This window comes from Malaclemys terrapin, chromosome 8, assembly GCF_027887155.1.
Source record: "Malaclemys terrapin pileata isolate rMalTer1 chromosome 8, rMalTer1.hap1, whole genome shotgun sequence".
NCBI classification, from domain to species: Eukaryota; Metazoa; Chordata; order Testudines; family Emydidae; genus Malaclemys; species Malaclemys terrapin.
In genome coordinates this window covers 12,434,056-12,458,144 of record NC_071512.1, presented here as the reverse complement: position 1 = coordinate 12,458,144, position 24,089 = coordinate 12,434,056, and the positions used below count along the sequence as shown (strand labels likewise).

The 24,089-nt window shown below is 41.5% G+C and overlaps 1 protein-coding gene across 2 annotated transcripts in view; it reads right to left on the bottom strand.

Moving 5' to 3' along the window:
• Nucleotides 1–672: 672 nt before the first annotated feature.
• The window catches only part of LOC128841529 (serine/threonine-protein phosphatase 2A catalytic subunit alpha isoform), an 84,074-nt gene continuing 60,657 nt past the window's right edge, over nt 673–24,089 (bottom strand). The window contains exons 1-7 of one of the 2 annotated variants that reach the window (XM_054036593.1): nt 22,962–23,287; nt 6,546–6,755; nt 5,470–5,643; nt 5,161–5,250; nt 4,287–4,448; nt 2,961–3,079; nt 673–1,415 (exon numbers count right to left, since the gene is read on the bottom strand). In XM_054036593.1, coding sequence (XP_053892568.1) covers nt 1,343–1,415; nt 2,961–3,079; nt 4,287–4,448; nt 5,161–5,250; nt 5,470–5,643; nt 6,546–6,755; nt 22,962–23,063 — 930 coding nt within the window. In that variant the 5' untranslated portion in view covers nt 23,064–23,287 and the 3' untranslated portion in view covers nt 673–1,342. Of the gene's footprint in view, nt 1,416–2,960; nt 3,080–4,286; nt 4,449–5,160; nt 5,251–5,469; nt 5,644–6,545; nt 6,756–22,961; nt 23,288–24,089 lie in introns of those variants that run through there. The other variant, XM_054036594.1, reaches the window with a different exon arrangement.

Below are 24,089 nucleotides of genomic sequence, written 5' to 3'. Positions count from 1 at the left end.
CAATTTTCAATTAAACCATCCCATTATGAAGAACAATTTTAACATGTTAATGGAATCTTGAAACACACACATTACATTCTCCTTGGTCTTCCAAGTAATTAAAAACAGGACAGATTATGCAGAGCAACTAGAGAAAGGCTGGATGACTATGCAAAGGGAGAAAAGCAAAAATATTTTAGTTCAGATTCTGTGCTCAGATCTATTTATGCAGCACCCATTGACTTTAAGGGAGAGCTGCTTTTGTGTATCTGCAGAGAGAATGTCACTAAGTTACCTGCTCTGTTCACATGCTTCTGCAGAGGCTGCCTTGCACCTCCTTGAAACAGAAAATTCAACATGCCTATTTATATAATAAGGAAGGACTGGTGGGACAGCAGGGAATGATGTCAATTAAAATTGAGTAGCAAGTTCACTCCACAGACCAGTCTTTACAAACATGGGAAAGGAAGGAGCGCAAAAGCAATTCAGAGTACAAGCTACTTGTAAAAATTCGTATTAAACTGCAAAGCAAAAAAACCAAAAACCTGACATTGAACTAAAGCCCAGCTCAATACACCCCCTTCTATTTATGGATTAAAGAGCACTGCAGAACATGTTTCTACCCCTGATGCTACTTAAAACCCATCATACTAATCAACTTTTTATGAAAACCCGCACAGAGTTGACCTGAAATACTTAGTTCACAAGTTTATTATGAAAAAACACTGCAGTACTCTCCCGCAGTAACATCATTTTACAGGAAAAAAAAAAACAGTTCTGTTCAAAATAACTCACTATGCTTGAACAATTACAAGGGACAATGAAGGAGGCAGAATGGGGAAGAAGAAAATGAGTGAGACAAAAATCAATACAATTAAATTAAACAGTATTCCCTGAAAAAACAAATCAGAACAGATTCAGAACACAAATAGGAGGCGGGCTTGGTACTTATTTTAAAAATGTTCATTAAGCTTCAATGATTGTTTGCTGCTATCCTTATCTACAGTCATGCTGAATAAAGCTATAGCTAAATGGAAAGTTAAATGTATTCACGAGGTGTTAATGTCTACATCTTAATATTTGCAGTCTCTCAGAGAAAGCAAAAGTAACTACAAATAGTGCTATGCCAGAAACTGGTTTCTTGACCGACAATGTTGCTTCAGCATGCAATGAACTGGTTCATTCTAAAGTGGTCACGGTTGTTGACAAGAGGCTTTGTATTTTATTATGGCACATCTTTTGGTCCATGTGAAAACGAGTTTGAATGTTAAATATTTTCTGACACTTTGGAGTTACTGTTGCTCTTCCCGTTTCCTTTAGGTCAACATATGGTTCATGGCAATACTGTACAAGTGTAAAATCTTTACAGGAAGTAGTCTGGGGTGCGACGAGTAACATGTGGTTCACCTCTGCGTGGTGCTGGATCAAACTGCAAGCTGAAAGAAAACACGTTTTTATTCAAATTGCTACAGATTTTGTTGACTTGAATTCATAATTACCATATGCGTGCCCCTGATTAGCTGTCTTCCCCATAAGAATTCTGGGACTGGTGGTGTTTCCTTTTTAAAGAATTACTTATTCAAGCTACGAAGGTCTTCTGAAATGGTTTTTGCATGGTATTTAAGTGCAATTTTCTTCAATATTAAACCCATAGTTGGAGCCACAGCTTAATGGGTTTTTTCTACAGTCAATATGAACTGAAGACTGGTGAAAAATATCAAGGCTGTCACTAAAATATATTCTCTACAATACCCACAAACCAGGGTGCATTTAGGAAGTCTACAAGGTACCCAAATACCAATGCTGCAGAGAGGCGGCGATTTAAAAGTATGCCACATTTCCAGGTTCTCACTTGTCTTTCATATTCCAAGCATTCTTGTAACTCAGTGCTTTTCAACCTTTTTTTTTCATTTTGGGGACTCCTAATAAATTTTGAATGGAGGTTGGAAATTCAATCTATGGTTCACGGATCCCTACCATAAAAGTCTTAGACTGAACAGAATTGAATTATAAATGTTGTGCATGCTCAGCACGGCATTTGATGCAGCATGAGGAAGGGTGCTAAACTGTAGGCTTCCCTGGTAACAAGAATACTTCCAGATTTTGGCCTGTAAGTGGGGTATGCACATACTTTTGATCAGAAAAACGGAATGCCTTTTCTTGGATCTGAAGCTTTATTTTCAGAGTCACCTTTTGCAGACCCCTTATATATAGTCCGCAGACCCCGGGATGAAAACCACTATTGTAACTAAATGCTTTCAATGTATAACCCCCAACCTACAGAAATCAAACGTATGAAGAATTCTAGTAACCTCTGACATGGGGCAAACATTGGAAGAAACATGTTTTCTGACTTTAGAACTATCAGAGAAGAGATCTGAGCTGAGTTTCAATGGCTAATATTCCAAAACCAAACAAAAAATAGTTGAAAATAGTAAATAAGATATCAAGTCACGTTTTAAATGAAAATATATATAAATAAAAATAAATATAAGGGGGGGGGGAGAGAGCTGCTGCTATATGAAGTGTTTAATTCAGTCATGTCTGAAATGTAATTTCTGGAATCTGTGTTTAACAATCCCTTCTCCTTCCACCTTCAAATTATCTAGTCTTAATACTTAACATTCATATAAAAGCTTTAATAGAATCATAGAATATCAGGGTTGGAAGGGACCTCAAGAGGTCATCTAGTCCAACCCCCTGCTCAAAGCAGGACCAATTCCCAACTAAATCATTTCTGTTTGCATAGCTCTGTAGAGCTACTGAAATTTAATTTCATCTTTAAAGAATTTCAGAATTGCAGTTAAGAATTAACTCTACTTGATGCCTGGACAGCCACTACTCACTAGTCCCTTTTTAGATTTATTTGGCATTTGATATTAGTCTTAACAGTTACCATACTCCTCTCCCCCACAGCAATATAAAGTGATCTATTTTCTTAACTACATTGATTAATGAGAATCTGATCTATAAATACTTACAAGGAGTATTTTAGAGTATCATCAAGTTCCATAATTGCAGCTTGGTTGCCACAGCGGTAACAATAGTTTGGAGCACTGAAAATTGTTACTACATTCCGATCATGGCACCAGTTGTACCCCTAAAGAGGGAAAAATACAAAAATCAAATAAGTCTTTATTAAGGTGTCCTTCAAACATCCATTCCCTTTTCTCTCTGTATGTAGCTGTAAGAACCAGACAGTCTCAGTGGTTCACAGATTATGGTTCATCGAACCCTTCTAGGTAGTACATCTAAGAACATTAAAAACTAAGCAGTGAGGAATCAGAAGGAGAGGTTGCCCACATTGGATATTGTATCTTCACTGATAATTCTCAGAAGGGGGGAAGAAATCTGTTCTTCATACCATAACCAGAGATTCGTGATTTGAGAAGAACACAAGAGTTTCCCTGGTTAAGATCAGACAAAGTTAATATTAAGTGTGATTATAACTAGTGGTTCAAGTAAAATCCATGTCTTACCGGTGGGTGAAGGGAAGCTAACGGGGGAGGAGCTAAAGGGGACATGTGACCTCACCATGTGACTCCTCACTGCAACACCCCTAGCCCGGGGCCCCCACACTCTCCCTATCCCACATCCATCCCCTGTTTCCTGGGGCAACGGGGGGAGGAGGCGGCTATCTCCACCTCCTGCTGTGCCTGAAACAGGGCTAAGGGGGGAGTGAGGCTGGGGGCCGGCAGTACAGCCGCCGGAGGAGCTGCCGGCGGTCTGCTCCTTTCCCCGCTGTCCTTCCCAGCCCTGGCGGGGTTGCTGCTGTGTCTTTCTGGTATGTTGTATAGGCTATAAATAGCTTGCTTGTATGGCATACCAGAGCGTAATGGCCTATTTGCACTGCTCATTATAACGTCAATGGATTTTATCAGTAAAATTTTATCTCAATTACACCAGTATTAGAGTAACTCCACTGAAGTAAATAATTGCACTGGATTTACATTGGTGTCGCCAAGATCAGAACCTTGATCTAAAGAAGTTTTACCGGAACCACTGGATATAAAAGTCTTTTTGCTTTTGCATGTGTAGTTAAGGTATGAAGCCTACACAAAGCCTAAAAAAAATTAGATTTTAGTAGTTGCAATGCATTTGACTTTAGATACATTAACTATTACACAGAAGTTTAATGCTCTTCCAGTTTCAGGATGAAGCTTCTGGGTGTCTTTACTTTCTCCTATCGGAAAAGGACGACGTATTGCCACAGAAGCCCATTCTGAAACAGAAGCACTAGGATAATGGCATTTAAGTATCAACTGCTCAAATTGTGGGTATTTAAAACAGAACTGCACAATACTTACCTCCATTACCAGCTGATGCGCTCTTGAAACCAACGTAAGGCCATTGGCATGATTAAAAGTTTCTGAAATATCTTGCCCAAACGTATAGCCAGCACCACGAGGAGAAATGCCCCAACCACCGCGATCATCTGGATCTGACCATAGCAAATCACACATTGGACCCTGCAACACATTTTTAAAGTCATGAGTTTTCAGTCGTATGACATATGGGGGAGATTATATATATATCTGTGTGTATATCTATCAGACTCAAGTGTTCATTTAAATATACTAACAGCACAGTTGACACTTGGGAAACCCTGGTAACCGATTACAGTAAGTAAAGAATCTTAGTGAGGAACGGAATTGCTCTAAGAAGAGACTGGAGACTTCAGATTAAAAGGGCTTGTGATCTAGTAGGATCACCTTCTCCAATTTATTCTCTAAACCAGTGGTCTCCAAAGTGGGGTGCGCGACAGGAGAAGCGTGTGTTCCCCGCCCCTTCGACAGCTTGGGCGGGAGTCTGAGTGGCTTTTTTTTTTTGCACGCTTCAGCAAAAATGGTAGAGCCGGCGCGGCAGGGGGTGCATGCTCAATTTTTTTTTTTTTTTTTTTTTTTTTTTTTTTTTTTAATACAGTGATGGGGGGCGCGCGATCAAAAAACTTTGGAGACAACAGCTCTAAACCATGGGCAAGAATAATGTATGTGTACCACTACCTTCCTTCAGACAGTCTGCAGGGAGACTGACATTGTCACACTATGAATACACACCCGTTTGTCATGAACTTCATTCTTGAACTATGTTTATATAAGTACACAAGGATATAAAGAAAGTATGCTGAAATGGAAAGACTTGTGTCTAAACAGCACATTTTGATAATAGATCTATCAATACCTCGTGGGGAACTTCTTGCAGGCGATCAAGTGCTCTGATGTGATCCAGTGTATCTATGGATGGTGAGAGGCCACCATGTAGACAAAAAATCTGGAAGAGTTGTACATCTGTTAGAATCATCCAATTGATTTGCAAGTATTTTATATTGACACACGCTAGTAAAATGTATAATCAGCAGCAAAATTACAACAGAGAAATAAGCAATAAGAAAAGAGCTCTGAGATTTAATCTTGATTCTACACCTCTTAAAAGCTACTCTTTTTTAACAGCTTTTTTTTTTTTTTTTTTAAGTGTCTAATTTCAACATACCTGGCCATCCACCAAGGCAGTTAGAGGAAGATAGTCAAAAAGGTCTGTGAAGTACTTCCAAACATTTGCATTTCCATATTTCCTTAAACATTCATCGTAGAAACCATATACTTGTGTTATCTGTCTGCTTTCGTGGTTCCCCCGAAGAATTGTGATGCGTTCACGGTAACGGACCTACACAACACAGAGCATTTATGATGACTATCAAGTATCACCCCTCCCTTAAAAAACAAAACAAATCTTCCCAGAAGGAAAAGTCAGAACCAAGGGAGAACAGGGCTAGGTTATATTTTTCATGAAATGCCCAACAGAAGCGAGTTATGTAGACCAGATCCATTTATTTTGATGTAATCTGCAGAAAGCTAAAAGTAAAAACATTTAAGCAGAAGATCTATTAATAAAAGACCTTGAACTGCCAAAGCCCTACTATGGGCCAAAACTGAGCTGAAATAAGGTCTGTGGCCACTACTATTCATGGATTTCACATAAGCTTTTATCTGCTCTCAGTTGCTTTCTCCTCATAGCTTTCATTTAGTATACTATTTTCAGAAGATTTATAACCAATTAGTTTAACCCTGACTCATTAAACTTTAAAGTATCTTTAGGCTCTCCCTTTTGTCAGGCCTAAACACCTCACGTTTCTGTCTCTACCTATGGATAGTCTCTCCAACCCTCTTAATTCACCCCCAGCCTTTACCCAGTAGTGCAAGACCCACAAACTTGAGAAAACTGATATTTATAAAACCAACCCTTTCAAACATGAATTGTAAGTTACTGTAGTTAATTAATACAGCACTGGTTTTCAATAAAATATTCTTAGAAATCACAACTTTTGCTGAGGCAGAATAGTCTAGTACGAGCAAAGAACTGGGAGTCAGGAGTACCAGCTCTGCCAGTGACAAACTGATTTTAAGAAAGTCATTTAGTCAGTGTGTCAGTTTCTACATCTATAAAACAGAGGTAACATCTAACAGGAGTGTTAGATGTAGATGGTACAAAAAGTATATTGTAAAACAGCTTTAGTAAGTTAAATATAGTCATAAATACAGAATAAACTTGAGAGGGGAAAATGTTACCTTAAGAGCTACAAGCAGTGTGACTGTTTCAACTGAATAATATCCTCTGTCAACATAGTCCCCCATAAACAAGTAATTTGTGTCTGGTGATTTGCCTCCAATTCTGAAGAGTTCCATGAGGTCGTGAAATTGCCCGTGGACATCTCCACAGACTGTGACTGGACATCGCACTTCTTGTACATTGGATTCTTTTGTCAAAATTTCTTTAGCCTGGAATAGAATATTTAAGAAATTGTTTACAAACAGCCATGATGTTAAAGCTCTGCTCTACATTTCCAGATCATTTACTGTATGCTCCCTTCAAGTACTTTTGCACAGCCGTTTCAAGGCTGATCTGTCTTACCCCAAATATTTTGTTACATGCATATTCTTGCTTTACTATTTTTAAAGTAGTTTTAAAATAACTGAACTGAAAGTATGTCATTCTGCTTAATATTGGTTTTTGTTTTTTTGTTTTTCCTTCAAAGGAGAAGTTTTCAATTGGCTACTGTGAAATATAAAGGCTGACATCATGCAAACAAGTGTGCCACTGAAGACCTTTTATGTGGTGGGGAGCAATGTCCACGGACAGCCTAAAACAACAGCTCAGAGAAACGCAAACTATTTATCTCAATGGGTTAGTGCTGATAATTACAGTATGAATATTTTAGAGCGTCAGTTGCTTTATTGCTCACCATTTAACAGAAACATCAAGCTTAATCAATCATTGTTGGATATTGTGGGAGATACTGGGGCAGCTACTTGATGTTAATGGTTGCTGGGCTTAGCAGATAAGAAATTCATAACCCTCTCTAACTTTAAAGTAATCTCTACCCTTTTTGTTTCCCTCAGCCCCCCAAAAAAGTGCAAAGGGGAAGAGGAAATGCATCTCTTCGACAATACCAAAAACGAAAGCGACCCCCAAACTTTTGAGTATCATAGAAAACAATATCCTACTCTCTCGATACAGTATTTCTAAATTTCGTGTAGTGTCTAAATAATACACCTTGGTGTTTGAAAAATTTCAGCTCCCCCCTCCAAAACCTCCATATTCAATTACTCAGTGGAAATAAAACAAATTAGTCTTCATCTGCCTAATTATAGTTCTAGGTTCTCTGCTTTATAATTTAGATCTAATGTGCTGCATAAGACAAAGATTCTTGGCTACAGACCTAAAATAAATAAATAAATATCTGTTTTTCCTTCCTGGTTGGGGGGTGGGGGTGTATATAACAACTCTTTCCATAGTGGAGACTACTTAAAGAGAAATGCATTACTCCGATCTGTTAGGGGAAAGGATGCCAAGCAATACCCCACAGCGAAATAAAGGAATGATTCCTTCTCTCCATCAAAAAAAAAATTTTACCGCACGGAAACTAGGAGGAACAGAATGTCCTGTCAGTATCACAGGTATTAGGGCTGCCATTTGTATGCCCAACATACAAGACATCAGTTCATATGAAAAGTAATAAAATGTAGCATAGAAAATCATTTTAAAGCATTCAATTCATTACATTATTTTAATCAGATGATCTTGCTGCTAGCTGTCATAGTTTGTCCCCATTTTGGGCATAGGATACATGCCAAAAAACTTTTTACTTCCCAAGCCAAGGGGATATGTGCAATATAAATAGGAGCACATTTAACAAGGTACTTCTCTTGATATTTCAGCTTAACTTCTGTAGCTCCAATATACTTATTTAATATGAGAAGTCAATTTTCTAGATGCATCACTACAACTAATCAGAAACGTAGAGCTACAATGACCAAACTATATCTTGCTTTACAGTTCTGAAACATCAAAAATAAATAGGCTTACAAAAGTATGTCACTGCTAGACAGACTATCTGTACACAAGCTCCGTTTCAACTCTGTTCACGGACTACTTAAAATATAAATGTAATGATTATGTTGGTTTATACTTTAACTAGTCCGTGAACAGAGTTGAAACAGACTAACAGCTCACCTCCACTTTAGGGTCAGTTTGACGCCCTAAAAAGACCTAACAAATCTGACAATCTTGGCCCATGCACCAGTTTATTTTATACAGCACAAGTCTTCTGAAAGCATTGTAGGTAGAACTAATTTGTGTCCATTTAAAGAGCATTATATTTAAAGTTTAGGGAACCAGAGACATTAACTCAAGTCAACAACCTTCATTTAATATACTGTTTATATTCAGAAACATTGATATGAAACATGCTTCTGTATATCCAAGTTTCCACATTATCTATAAAACAATCAGCTGGATGGCTGAAATGTCATCTCAATGTTTCTGGATATTATCCAGTCTAGCAGCCATGGTAACAGAATTTTAAACAAAGCAGTGCCAGAGAGAATTAAACTTTAACTAAATATTAAAGTAAGATGTAACTCACCAGACCTCACCTAAACCTGGAAAGAAGTTAAAAAAATGCCAAAAGGTGATAGGTGCCCCGGAATACACAAAATTAATCTGAGGGACAGAATTCTCTTTGTCCTTAGAATATAAATAAATATCATTAAATTAATCCAGTTGGCATAAGAGAAACCTGGATCTACTCATGCTGTGTCCAAGACTGAAGTCGCACAAGGCTGGTGGTGGCTACATACTGGTATGGTAACTTTAGGACAGAATTCTGATTTGTTATTTTAACCCAGAGCACAGATTTTATTAACAACATAAGAACGGCCGTACTGGGTCAGACCAAAGGTCCGTCCAGCCCAGTATCCTGTCTACCGACAGTAGCCAATGCCGGTGCCCCAGAGGGAGCGAACCTAACAGGTAATGATCAAGTGATCTCTTTCCTGACATCCATCTCCACCCTCTGACAAACAGAGGCTAGGGACACCATTCCGTACCCATCCTGGCTAATAGCCATTAATGGACTTAACCTCCATGAATTTATCTAGTTCTCTTTTAAACCCTGTTATAGTCCTAGCCTTCACAACCTCCTCAGGCAAGGAGTTCCACAAGCTGATTGTGCACTGTGTGAAGAAGAACTTGTTTCAAAGATGCTAGTTGCCAAACATTGCTTTGGATACTATTTAACTCTGTTCCTTAATATGAAATGTTTAACATGACGACAAAACAATTTCATTCAGAAGTGGCTCATTTGTCTTTTCCAAAAGTAACTGATTCTGCATAATCATGCACAAAACATGTAGGATCAAACTCAAGGAAGTTGTCACAATTGTTAATTTGAGTACTGAGAATGTTATTAGTTCATAAACTCCCTATGGCGTTTCTCTACTAACCTGATTTCTTCATTAAAAAGAGAGCATACTTCCATCAAGCCTTGCTAATTTCACTCTCAAAAACCATTATCTTCACCATTATGTTAAACATCTCTTTTCCTGACTAGCGTTTAAAGTTAACATTGTAAGAACAAAAATGTGTTAAGGTGTACAAATTTGCCAGTAAATGTCCTTACAAATAATTTCAGCTGTAATAGAATGTGTAAGCAGTTCTATGCAAAAATAGCACAAGTGCTACAAAGAAGATCCTCCTAAGAATTTTTCATCCAAGGTTAACACCACTTCACATCAAAATTGCACACACCTTTTTGTTGTCCCTATCTTTAGGAGATAAAAGTCACTTTCAAAATATTAAACATCCTTAGTCAGCTTTTAAAAGACTCATTTGTTGAATCTTAAGAGCGTGTACCCAGCCTTTAACAACAGCTGTTTTCCAGTCTTAAAGCCACAATATAGAGGTACAGATTTCAAGAATATGAAAAGAATTAAAGATTTCAAGATGAACACAGGTATTATGAAAAACCTATGCTGAAGCAATAGTCTTGGTCAGAAGTACACTGCTACAGAAAATATTTGTAGTTCCACTTTAAAGAGAAGAGGCAGGAGAAGTCAGCAAAACGTGATGTAATGTAGGCTGTTAATGGAGAACTCCACCCATTTTACTCAGCAGGGCAATCCAAAAGCTCAAGACATAAGAAGCACTTATCAGATACATTTCAGATTAGTCATACTGTGACTAAAGTTCATTTACAATTGGCATCTGAGTTGTCTGCTTACCCAGCCAGTTTTCTCAAAAGCAATTTGACAATGACAGAATAAGCCCTCAGACTACAAATGGAAAAGACTCAATATTGATTTAGTTAAAAATAGGAATTTGGTTTGCAACATGCTGTAGTACAAGTATTATCAGAGGAAAACTTAAAATGGTATTTTTTTAAAGAATACATTATTGGATTATTGCTCATCCCACCCTATGCAGTTTGTAATGAGATCTCAGTACCTAGGAAGAAGACAAATCTAAAGTACTATTCTGTAGATTTGCTTTTGACTACCGAGCACATTTCTGCAAAAATAATCATTTTAAATACACAGTTCAAATATTTTGTTGGAGGTCATCTTTTTAAGGCATAGAGCAAATTATTGGTCCACTAACCTTCAGTAACCATTTATTACCAATCGTCAATTTGGTTTTAAGTATAGAAGATTGGTCAACTGCACCTGCCACTGCTATTAAAAAGCAGATAGTTTCACTTAGCAAGAGTCATAGGTTGTGGCCCAGATTCTTTGGTGCACAGAATTTCTGCTTGATGCAACAGAGCTGGGTGTGGAAGTATCATGTATATGTATACATATTAGCATTCATTTCTTACAGCTCCCCTGATTCTCAGGGTAGATCTTCAGCAGATATAGCCCTGCCAAAGTCCAAAACACCCAGGAGCGCCTCTGAAATACATCAGCTGGGGCACACTGCATTCCAGCTTTGCCCTATTTATCACCTCTCTATGCTGGGGCTATGTGAGTTTGATATAGGTGTATATCAGCCTAACTCCAGCAGAGCTTCTCTATATCTGAGAATTCCCCTAGATTCAGCTGTTTTCCAGCCTTTTTGCACTGCCAGAGTGCTCCAGTCAGGCACAATCATTCCTGTATTTCCTTCAGGTCATTTCATGGTTTTCCAGTCAGAAGTCCCTAGCCAATGCATTTGATCATTTATAATAATATAATTTGGTGCGTGTAGCTCAAATGTTGCAGGCAAAATAGGATCCCTGCTCTGAGAAACTTAAGGACTAAATGCACAACACAAATATGAAACAGAATAATGCAGGAACTACTGAAATTTTGTAGATGTAGAAAACCTAAAAAAAAATCAATACAGCGTAGCGTGCACCAGGAAGAACCCACAGGTAACAGAAACACCAACTAGGAGTTTGTATGCAGATCATTTTACATAAAAAACTTAACATCCAACATCTTATTCTGAATAGATCAGCCTCTTAGATCCCCAACAGACCTGATTTCAAGTCAACATGCATAACCAATCTTTGCATAGAACTCAGAGCTATTTATGCGAGCACAAATCCCAAGTTGCATACACCACGTATTAATAAGATATTTCCTCTGTAGGCCTGTCCCACGTGTAGCAGTTTAGCATATGTATCTTTTTTCTCCTTTAGAAGACCAAATCTTTGAGCTGCTTTTGCTCCCGTGGATGCCCCAGGATATTAATCTGGCATGTCTTGCAAGATGGACACTGGTTTCAGCAGTAATACCTCTTCTATAGTGTGCTGTTTTCAGTCACCAGGAAAGAGGATGCTCTGACCAGTCTGAAGACACCACCCATTCCCCCAACTTCCTCCCCTAGATCTGCTACACAGGATATGACTAAAGCCAGATTGATCAACTGAATGGGATGAAGACTGGCCTTGGCTCACAGGTTCAGGTCCTGGTACAAGACCACAATTCCATGCAAGGCCATTCACTGATGGACATTATTTCTTTTATTTGTGTGCAAAGATTCCCTATTTGTATATTTCAGCATGGGGATGGAGGGAGGGAAGGGGCGAGGAGAAGAGGAAATTTGGATCAGGGCGATTTTAAAAGCTGTGAGGATCTTTTGACTACATAATAAATACCCGAGTCAGTTAAAAGAATTGCAATTCTACGAACATTCTGAGGCCTTGGCTACACTTACCAGCTAGTTCGACGGCTGGAAATCGAAGTTCTGGGTTCGACTTATCGCGTCTAGTCTGGACGCGATAAGTCGAACCCGGAAGTGCTTGCCGTCGACTGCGGTACTCCAGCTCGGCGAGAGGAGTACCGCGGAGTCGACGGGGGAGCCTGCCTGCCGCGTGTGGACCAAGGTAAGTTCGAACTAAGGTACTTCGACTTCAGCTACGTTATTCACGTAGCTGAAGTTGCGTACCTTAGTTCGAATTAGGGGGGTAGTGTAGACCAAGCCTTAGAATGCAGATGTTAGCCTTTTCTGCCATTCAGCCTAACAAGCCAATTTTGACCTATGTTGAACCTTAGAAACTGCTGATAAGAAAGTTGTGGGTAGGTGCAGGAGTCAGATCAAGAGATAAGGCTCTCCCCTGGGGGTATCTGACTCAGCTTAATTTACTTTTGCCTTTTAGTTCATACTTCAGCTTTTAGTGGGAAGTAGACTTTCATCCCGAGGAAGGAATAGCAATAAACCTTGTTTGGCCAGGCTATTACTTTGAGCTGAAAATACACGGTCCTTCATTTTGTGAGCTTCCTGCACTTCCAGATGTTCTCGGTTCCAGCTATGGTGAATATTTAGGGTTCAACGAAACAATGCAAGCCTGGCCCTTCAATACATGTGCTATGGACACATAGTACAGCCATACAGTATACTTGCTGCCCTTTCTTTTAATGATTGCTGGGGACGTGGAGAAAGGTGCTGAAGAGGATCAAGACAGCCGTTAAAACTGTAGGTTGTGTGTGTTAGGGTGAAAACAAAAACAAAAGCTGCAAAAAGCATATGGATAGTAGGTTAACTTTAGAAATGGGTAAACTGTACCACTACTGGAGTTCAAAAGCTTTACCAGGGGCTGACCATTCCAACTGAAGGCACGGTAACAAAATATAGAGCTGCCTGAAGTGGGTAGCAATGTTCAATCTTGAAGGATACAAACACTTCGCTATCCACAGATTGCTACTTGCCTGAGTGACAGAGGGAGCAACTAAACCAATTTGATTGCACTGATAGCAGCAAGATCAACAAACAACTCACTCATAAGGAAGTTAACTAGAAAATAAAAATCAAGCTAATATACTCTAATACAACATAGGTAAGCAATTTATTTTTCACTCATGTTTTGGAAGAGTTTCTCCCTCTGAAGAAAAAAAAAGGTTCTACAGTGCTTTTAAGCTTAATTCTGCCAGAGGACTCTCCATCCTTGATTTTTAACTCAAAGCAATAGGTTTGTCAAGGTTGCAAATACCTACAGTTTTAATGTATTTCTGTCTCCACCCCACCCCCAAACTGGAAAAAACACATTATTATTCTGCTAAAATGATTCATTTTAGGTACTAGACTAAATTAAAGACTTGGGGTGGGAAGGGGGGAGAAGAATCACATTTCACTTAACACCAACAGCTGACCTGTGCAGAAATGTCATGAATAGCTCTGAAGCAAAGGTCATTCCTTGAACTCAAGTTTATGAAATTTTAACACAAGAGTCACGATGAAATGGATGGCTCAGGTAATTAAGTAAACAAACCTTCATCCTTAGATGACATTCAAAAACAGATTGGTAGTACATGAAACCAACTATTCAAGTCTTGTCTACATGCAAGAGTTGTATTGCTTCAACTTAAGTCAGTTTTTAAACATTTAGTTAAATCACTGCAAACCTCTGCATGGATGCTTTTTTCAGTTTAAGATGGTTTATCTTAAACCAATTCCTAATTCACTTTAAGTAAAATCAGAATAAGCATTTCCACACAATTTAACTAGTTAAAAGTCACACCTTTAGTTAAACCAGTGCAACTGTCGTATGTAGATGAGCACTAAAGTTAGTTCTCAGCAGAACATGGATGTTGGTAACATGGCCACTGGAATTGGTAGTTCAAGCATTTAACAGGCAGGACTGAAACCCAATGAAGTACATGGCAAGGACATTGTGGGTAAGCCAACACTGCCGCTGGCTGTCACATACCTGTTCTGTGGATACAGGATTTCAGCATTACATTAGCAACCAGCACTTTTCATAAAAACTAGGATTACTTTAAAGAGTGAAAAGATTGAACACTTTTTAATGAAAACTATCATAAAAATACAGAGCTGGAAGGGATCTCAAGAAGTCATCAAATCCAGTCCCTGCACTGAGGCAGGTCCAAGTAAACCAAGACCACCTTTAACAGATGTTTGTCCAACCAGTTCTTAAAACTCCCAATGAGGGGAATTCCATAATCTACCTTGGAATACTATTCCAGATCTTAACTACCCTTATAGTTAGAAAGCTTTTCCTAGCATTTACCCTCAATCTCCTTTGCTGCAGATTATTTGTCCTACCTTCAACAGACATGGAAAACATGATCACCGTCCTCTTTATAACAGCCCTTACAATATTTGAAAACTGATCAGGTTCCCCCATAGGCTTCTTTTCTCAAGACTAAACATGCCCACTTTTTTTAAACCTATCCTCACACATCAGGTTTCTTAAACTTTTTTTTTTTCCCTTGCACGCTCCCCTCTGGACTCTCAGTTTGTCCAGATCTTTCTTAAAGTAGAGCACCCAGAACTGGATTCTCTGATACAGTACAGTAACTCCTCACTTAACGTTGTAGTTATGTTCCCGAAAAATGTGACTAAGCAAAACGATGTTAAGCGAATCCAATTTCCCCATAAGAATTAATGTAAATAGGGAGGGGTTAAGTTCCAGGGGAAAATTTTTTTGCCAGACAAAAGGCATTAAACAAGCAATTTAATACATGTATTAAACATGCTGGCAGCCCCCCTATCAGCTCCCTTACCCCTCTTCCCCAGCACCTCCCACCCACCGGCAGACCCCACGGATCAGCGCACATCCTTCCCCATCCCTCCAGCCTCTTGAACACCACAAGACTGCTGATTGCCATGGGCAGAAGGTGGGGGGATTAGGGGGAAGGCACTGTTCCAGAGTCCACTGACAGGCAGGAGGTGCTTGGGGGGGTGCGGAGGCATAGGGGAGCTGATAGGGGGCTGGCAGCCGGGGACAAGGCAGGCGGCCAAACGACGTTATAGGGAAGCATTGCACAACTTTAAAGAAGCAAGTTCTGTAATGGAGCAGAGACGTAACAGCGAAACAACGTTAAGGAGAGGACATTACATGGGGAGTTACTGTAGTCCATCTGAGACCTCACCAGTGCAGAGCAGAGCAGGAAATTTTTAGTTAGAAAGTTATCAAAAGCTTTCCACAAAGCATCAACAATTCTTTAAAAGTCCAAGCTGTGACAATATGCCCTCCACATCAATGACTCAGTCCTCAGCTGCACTAAGCTCAAGGGTGCAGAGGCAAAGATGGTGCTCAATCACCTTTTCCATTTCTCTTGGAATGGCTAAACAGACTCCCCCAAGCTTCCAGAGCTCAAGGTATGCTCTTGTAGTGTACCCCACAAGAAGGGCAAGAATGTGAAGCTGGCTATGTCACTTACACTAACTCTGAGCCTCGCTACACTACGGTTGGGCAAACTACGGTCCGGGGGCCACATCCGGTCCTTCAGACGTTTTAATTAGCCCAGGTCATGGGTTTGCCCCACTCCGTGGGTGCCGTGGCTCCCGGAAGCAGCAGCATGTCCCCCCCTCCAGCTCCTATGAATAGGAGCAGCCAGGGACTCCACATGCTGCCCCCTCCCCAAGCGCCGCGCCCGCCAACAGGTTCTCGGCCAATGGGAGCTGCAGGGCAGGTGCCTGCAGACAGGGCAGCACGCAGAGCTGCCTAGTCGCACCTCCATATAGGAGCTAGAGGGGGAATATGCTGCTGCTTCTGGAGGCTGCTTTAGGTAAGCAATGCCCAGATCCTGCCCCAGCCCTGATCTCCCCCCCCACCCAACCCCCTGCCCCAGCCCTGATTCCCCTCCCACCCTCTGAACCCCTCAATCCCAGCCCAGAGCACTCTCCTGTACCCACAACCCTCATCCCCAACCCCACCCCAGAGCCAGCACCCCCAGTCGGAGCCCTCACCCCCTCCTGCATCCCAACGCCCAATTTCATGAGCATCCATGGCCCGCCATACAATTTCCATACCCAGATGTGGCCCTTGGGCCAAAAAGTTTTCCCATCCCTGCATTACACCAAAGACTCCCCGGCTGCCCCTTTAGTGCAGCTTTCCAGCTGTTTGCAACAAGTTCAAACAAAAGCAAGCTCATTTTTACAGAGCTCTCAGACAATGTTATGAACTATGCAGTTTTGCATGAAGATAAGATACATGAATGCCAGGCCACACATTTTGTATCGAATTGAATTAGCCCTCAGGATCCATAAGCAAGCTTTGTTGCTACAGATCATGCTTTCAACCTACACCACCACCACTTCAATTAAAGCTGAGTGAACAGTCAAGTTCAGAGGTCTACAATGGGCCTAAATTACCTGCTTGTTAAGTTTGTTCTCAATTGTAAATAGTCTCGGAAACTAAATTAGAAGTACAAATTAGGTTTCAAATTTAGATTGCTATGAAGAGTTGACTCAATGAAAAAGTTTGTAATAACAAGTAAATTATTCCATTAATTACAAAATTATGTCAATTGAGTTTGTATGGCTTTATAAACCTGTTTACACTAGGAAAGTTACCTATTGCGGACAAGTGCTGAACATAGGTTAAATAGAAGCGTAGCCAAGGACAGAGTGTCCCACAGTTTCCAAAATTATGGTATGAGCAGGTTTGGACCAAAGTTTCTGGAAGAGTGCTGAATGCGGTTTGCTCTTGCCACACCTGCAGTTAATCCACGTTCAGTACTGGTTTAACTGCATCCATTCATTACTAGTTAATTTTGCTAGAAACAGATATACAGAAGTAGAACAAAGCAGTTGCAGCTACCCTTTAAGCAAAGATTTTCCTACACAGTGATGTTTTTTAAGGGGGGGGGAAACGTTCAAGTCTAAAGAGTGGCCAAATTATAGATTGTACGATCTCCGGAGCAGGGACTGTATCAACATCTATTTTGTGCTAGTTGTCGTATAAACAAGACACTGACTGGAGTTTCTAAAAACTATGATATTATAATTCAGCCCTTAATGCATCTGTAAGGTTGCATCTTACCTTGAAACTACACAACACACCCCTGCTACATCTCTTTTCAGCATACTTCGTCTGCAGACAGGCCAGGGGGCAACTAGACCATTGCCCCTTCTCCCAGTAACGCACTGTGGACACCAAGGAGTATGAAAAGCAGCCCATGTTCCAGAACTTAATTTATGCCTTGCTTTCCCCTTCTTTTCATACTCGCATAAGAGCTGGTCTAAACCTGATCATGGGGGATTTATACTGCCCTTGATTTATAAACACTCATTAAGGAATCTTCACACAACGCAATGTTATCAAAATTAACATTAGCATCATGGCCATCCAAATAGCAACAAGCTATGCGCAAGTTTTATTATATTTTTAATAAATGGAATACTTAAGCAAAACACCTGTAAGACGTGTCAGTTATACACTAAGAAGCCATTCATCTTAGAATAAATATCAACTGTTGAAAAATCTAATCACCATTCCTGACTGAAGTTTTATTTTTAATTTGAAAAAATAAAAATTTAGAAACCTAGTACTTCAAGGAATTATTTCTTTCATACATCCAGTGGACATTTTGCCAAGTTATAGCATAGTCACCATTAGCTATGTGACCAGGCACAATACAACGAGGTGGTATATTAATGAAGCGACTAGATTAGAGTCATATTACAGCATGGAATAATGCAAACAGATGTGTATTCTTAACCAGGAGAGCTGAAGGAGGAAACAGAACCGAACCCTTAGGCGTATTACTATTCCACTAGCTCCAATTTACAATGCATACAACCCAAGCTTCTTAAATGGCAGAGTTCAGGGTATGACAATCCTTATCAGATAAAAGTTATGAACAAAATATACAAGAATCCATTATAAACTGATTTTTCTTATCACAGCACTAAAATAAGTCTGTAAAACACAATATATATACTCAATACTGCCATTCCCCTTTAAAGGAACACAATTAAACTATTTAATTCAACTCCCACTTTCAGGCATCCTATTTTGTTAATAAACCCTTCCTTAATCCCATTCAATTTTCAATTATTCCCTCCCTCTCCAGCCTTCTATTCATGTCTTGGAACCACCAGGAAGCTTCATTTCCACTCCAATCTCTCACTGAAACTAACTTTTGAGTCGGTAAGGCCTGGTCTACACTAAAAAGCTGGGTAGACCCAGCTAAGTCACTCAGACATAGGGAAAATCCACACCACTGAGCAACATAGTTAAGCCAACCAAAGGGCCCCCATGTAGATAGAATTCTTCCCTCCACCTAGCACTATCTGACTCATGTAGGCCCTGCTGATGCACTCTAAAAGACTCAGAGCATGTTAACACAGTACTGTTTCCAATGGGACTAAATCAACATGTACTAGGATATTGCAGATTATGTATTCCTTATGCCACCTGATCTTAAACCAAACTTTGCCTCACTATGAAGACACGCCTTAAGTCTGTACAAAAAATTACTCCTGCTAGATCAAAATATTTATTCCAAATTAAGCAATCACACAGAGCTGCACCTAAACAACAAAAGGTGCGACTTTAAGACAATTTAGTTAAAGTTTGTGTGTTAAGCTAATTTCGTAGATGTGCAAGGGACTGTCAGTTTCAGTGGGGGTAGATATATTTTTACAAGTTGAAGCAGATCCATGCCAGAGGCTCAACTACATCCCCTTCTCTGGCCACTCCTGTTACCTATCTACTCTCACTTCTGTTATCTCACCCTTGAAATCTGACTACCATTCTTTTGCCAAACTTCTTTCCTTCTACAACCTCTCATCTTGCCCACTGACAATTCCCCCATCTTCACAATCTCAGAACCACTTTATGTTTATTTCCTTCTACACTGTGGCTGAAAAGGTCTCGTTGCTTCAATCTATCCTTACTGCTAAAACTGGTTCTCTCACCTTATGGGAGTTTCAACTTCCCTTCTCTCTATCAAAAATGGTTCAGTTTAGGTCATCTTTCCTACCAGGTGTATAAGAGGTACTTCTGCAGTGCTCATCACCATTATACATAAGCATTGCGGGAAAGATCCACAAAGGAAGTAATGCATCTAACTGCCACTTTAGCCACCTAAGTCCAAAATTCAGATCCTCAAAGTGTCCATTCAGCAGCTGCCACCTAATGCCGTAGGTACACAAGTTTCTTTTTATGAAGTCCCAGCGGCACCTAAAAATCTGCCAGCAATCATGGAAATACTGCCTCAGTCCTGACTCCAGATGCCTCTCTCATGCCTAAGCCCCAGCAGGATCTTAAAAGGAGATGTTCCCCCACCACCACCTTCCCTGAAGGGCCCAATCCAGTAGGCATTATTAGAATCAGCCTTAAAGCACATCTACTGGATCAGGCCCCATACAGAACCCCACAGGAATATAATGGTGTCCACCCCATATAACCTTTAAATAAGTGGTTATAGCAATCTGCCAGGATGCAGATCTGGATTCAATTCATTCCTCTGGATTTGCAGCATGGATTTGAACCCACATCTCCCACGCAACAGGAGAATGGCCTACCTACTGGGCTATAGTCATTTTCACATATTCCAATTACTATTTAATTTATATATAGTGGAACAGCTTCAACAGGAGATACTGAAATACCAACCCTAGAATGCCACTTAGCCCAGTGGCTAGAGCATTCTGCTGAGAGGTGGGAGACAGGTTCAAATCTCTGCTCCACATCAGATGGGGAGGAGATCTGACCCCATGTCTACCACATTGTGAGTGCGCTAACCACCGGGCTAAAGGTTATAAGGGGGCACTACCATCTCCTCCTCAATCTGTGTTTTTTTGGGGGAGGAGTGTGTTCATGGCTGTGAACCCCAAATGGAGTTAGGCACTTAACTCCATTTGAGGAGTGGGACTCATGCCATACACACCCCCATGGCATTTTCTATGTTCAATTTGCTGGTTTCTATGGATTCCATTTCTAGGCACCTAGGTCTCCCCATGCATCATACAGGGAAGCCTGGGCATTTAACTTGGGGATGTGGATTCCATTTGGTAGCAAGATGTCTAAACTCCGGAACTGCAATACTGAGTCAATTCCCTTCCCATTCTTTGTTTTCTCTCCTTGCCTCAACCAAGCTGCTTTCTTTAAGTCTCCTTTCCCAACCATTCTTCCTAACAGTGTTCAGATTCCCTGCATGCCCACCAACCGTAGTAAATTGTCATTGTGTTTAATTTAATTGCAAGCTCATTGTGGCAGGGAACTAGTCTTGTGTATTTGTAAAGCATTATTTTAACAAGTATTAAGGCATATGTACAGGCATCACCATGCTTACTAGGATACCACTTTATATATCATTTGGAAGAGTAATTTAAGAAAAAGATGAGTATATTGTGTTCAAGCATATGACAAACAATTTTTGCACTTATGTCTTATTACCTATTTGAAACATTACAATTTAGAGAATTAAACGCGCACCATAATTTGAACAAAATTGAAGTGTTGGAATACTTCACAGTTGTAAAGTTTGGACTCAGTACATTAATGTGCACTTGTCTATTAAAGTACTTTTCAGTGACTATCAAGATTACAAAGAACCCTCTGGAAAGAAGCAGATTCAAACAACACACTGTAGTGATGACAGACAATGCCAAATCAGGCTCTTCAATATTAGGGATAAAGAATATTTACAGTGGGCGTATATCAGCGATGTCTCAAACTCTGCAACCTGAATTCCCTCAAAACACTCCACAAATATTTCCCCCACACTAGAATTATATGTACACCCTTATACTAAGCCATAAAAACTTTTCAGTTATAAGTCAACATAACTTGATCAGTATTCAAAATTAGAATGCCATTTGTGAACGACAGGTTGGTATTAAAGGAGACTATTGTGACCTACACAAAAACAGTTTCTAAAACCCAGGAATGAGCATACCACATCATTCATTGCTCCAAGTGATCTTACCATGGTGCAGATTTCCATTTACCTAAAATGAGTTACCTATTCACACACGTATAAGACCTTGGTCACATGTCAGAAAGCCACTGCACTGCAAATAGACTAGTTTAAGAAAAACAAAATCTGCTCTAGCATAAATTTTTCACCTTCTGGCATTAAACCACACTTTGAAAGGGAAATAAAAAGGTAAGCGATTATACATCTTCTGCAACAGCTTTACAAAATTGTCATGAAAATGTACTTGTCCAACCACTGGAGTTTTTTTTTTTTTTTTAAACTAGGAGTATCAAATGATTGTTCTCTAGATAAATTTTCCAGGGCTTCTCTAAACCGATGAACTCCGTAAGCATAGGAATGACCCACAAAATAGATTACAAGTCCAATCCTCAACACCCATAACAACTCCACATAGTTGCATAACATGAAGTAAGTTTGTTACTTCTTAAATAAGTTTACTTCAGACAAAATTTAAAAACTCCTACAAAGAGAAACCGATACCTCAAATTAATCTAATTCCCAACTACATTTTAAAGGCCATTCCAAACACATCCTGAAATTAAAAAAAATGAATGCAATGAAAGTCAGAAAATCCCAAATCCAAATTACTTTTTTTTTGGGGGGGGGGGGGGAGAAGAGGGGATGGGAACATCTACATTCCCACCTTAAAATAAAAAATTCCATTTCCATTGTAATTCCTGCTATTTTGGTGGACTATTACTAGAAAAACAAACATGTATTCACTGTCCCAAGGGGACTGGCATCTTGTTCCCAGGTGCTCCAAGATGGCAACAATTACAGAATAGGTTGGAGATTAGCAGCATCATAACACAGAAGATACAAATTTGTGGCCACAACACCCCCCTCTCCTGCTCATACAACTGAACAATACCAAAGATATTTCAAACACTTTTTTTTAAATGGCAAGTGGGGCTGGGACATTGGAGAGACGAGGATGCGCGTTTGGACGCCGTGCAAATGTTGCTTTACGGATTTGCCTTTGTACGGCGAGCACGGAGCCAGTAAGAGGAACTAGGCGAGGACACCGCGAGCGAAATAGCCCGAGCGCCGAGGATGGCTGATGTGCACAAGGGTCTCTTCGCCCCGCAGAATCCCTGCGAGAGGCGCCATTTTAGGAGGCAGCGAGAAGCAGCCGAAGGAGCCGGTCTCGGAGCGGAGCGACAGGGGGCGGCGAACTGCCCGGGAGGAGGATACCCCCGCCGCGCAGCTCTAGGACCCGCTATCCCCGCGGGGTGACAGAGCTGCAGGCGCTAGAAAAAACAATCGGCCCCGCCCCAGGAGATTCATCCACAGCCCCCCGGCCATCGCCGCTTCCCCGACTCGGCCCTGCTCCGCTGCCCCTCGGAGAGGCCAACCCCGCTCCCCTCCCACCAGCGCTTCCCCAGCCCCCTTCTTCTCCTCCCCCTGTCAGAGGCGCGGCAGTTGCCCACCCCTCCGCTTCGCGCCCCCAGCCCAGACTCCCCTCCCCAGGTCTCGCCTCACCGCAGAGGCGCGCTCGTCCCTGCCTCCCAGGCCCCCAGCTCCGCTTACCTTCTCGCAGAGGCTCTTCACCTGCCCCTCGGACAGCTGCTTGCACTCGTTGAGCTGCTCCACCCACTGGTCGAGCTCCTTGGTGAAGACCTTCTCCTCCATACCGCCCGCTCGCTCTCCTCACCGGCTCCTGCCGCTGCCGCTCGGCTCTGCCACACCACCCCTACGATCCGCTCCAAGCAGCGGCCGCGGCCTCACAGGACACACGGGAGGCGCGGTGGCGGCGGTAGACGCTAGCAGCTCCCCCGGCTAGATTCCGGCTCCTAGCAGCGGTTCACTCGTTCTTCGCTCCCCTCCGTGTAATGGCCGCCGCGCCCTGACGTCACCCCCTCTGCTTCCCCCTCGGAGGGGGAGGGGTAACACGGCGCATGCACAGAAGCGGAGGAGAAGGCGGCGCATGCGTGATACCGACAATGAGAGGGCGGGGCCGGCCGAAGAGAGGCAGCGCATGCGTAATGTTCGTAGCAAGGGGCGGAAGCCCGAACTATCAGCGCATGCTTACTTCAACGCCGTGGCGATGTCAGGATTAGCGCATGCGTAATGATCACAGTGATTGACGGACGAATGGAAAGACGCATGTGCAGTGCTGGAGCAAAAGGAAGAGGAGACCGGCTGGACAGCGACGCATGCGTAGCACTAACAACGAAGCGACGGGTGAAGGTGCCAGGACTGAGCGACTGGAGACGATCAGAGCATGCGCAGTACAGCTGGGGGGGTGTTGTAGTCGGAGTCGACCGCGGAGTCTGGATTCTAGACTAGAGCAGCGTTAGGCCCCCCTCCCCCTTCCTGTCAGGGTGCTGCCCCTCCCTCTAGGCAACTCCCCCGGCAGGGTGCTCCCTCCACACCCACTCCACGGAGCCGGCTCTCCATGGAGAGGTGTTGGTGTCTGCTCCTCACCTAGTGGTGCTGAGTGACCTGTAGCATCAGAATGCAGCTGATATTAGTCACCAGGACCCAACAGAAAGGTAAAGTAGCTGATGAGTTGTAAGTGGTATGAAGCTTTCGGCTTACAAGGAAAGGTCAGTATGCCCAGTGAGACGTAGCGAAAAGTATTGCTCTGTCTAGGAAAGCTAGAACTAAGGTGACCTGCTCCTGGCCTAGGAGACAAAGCCCATCTCTGCGCCCATC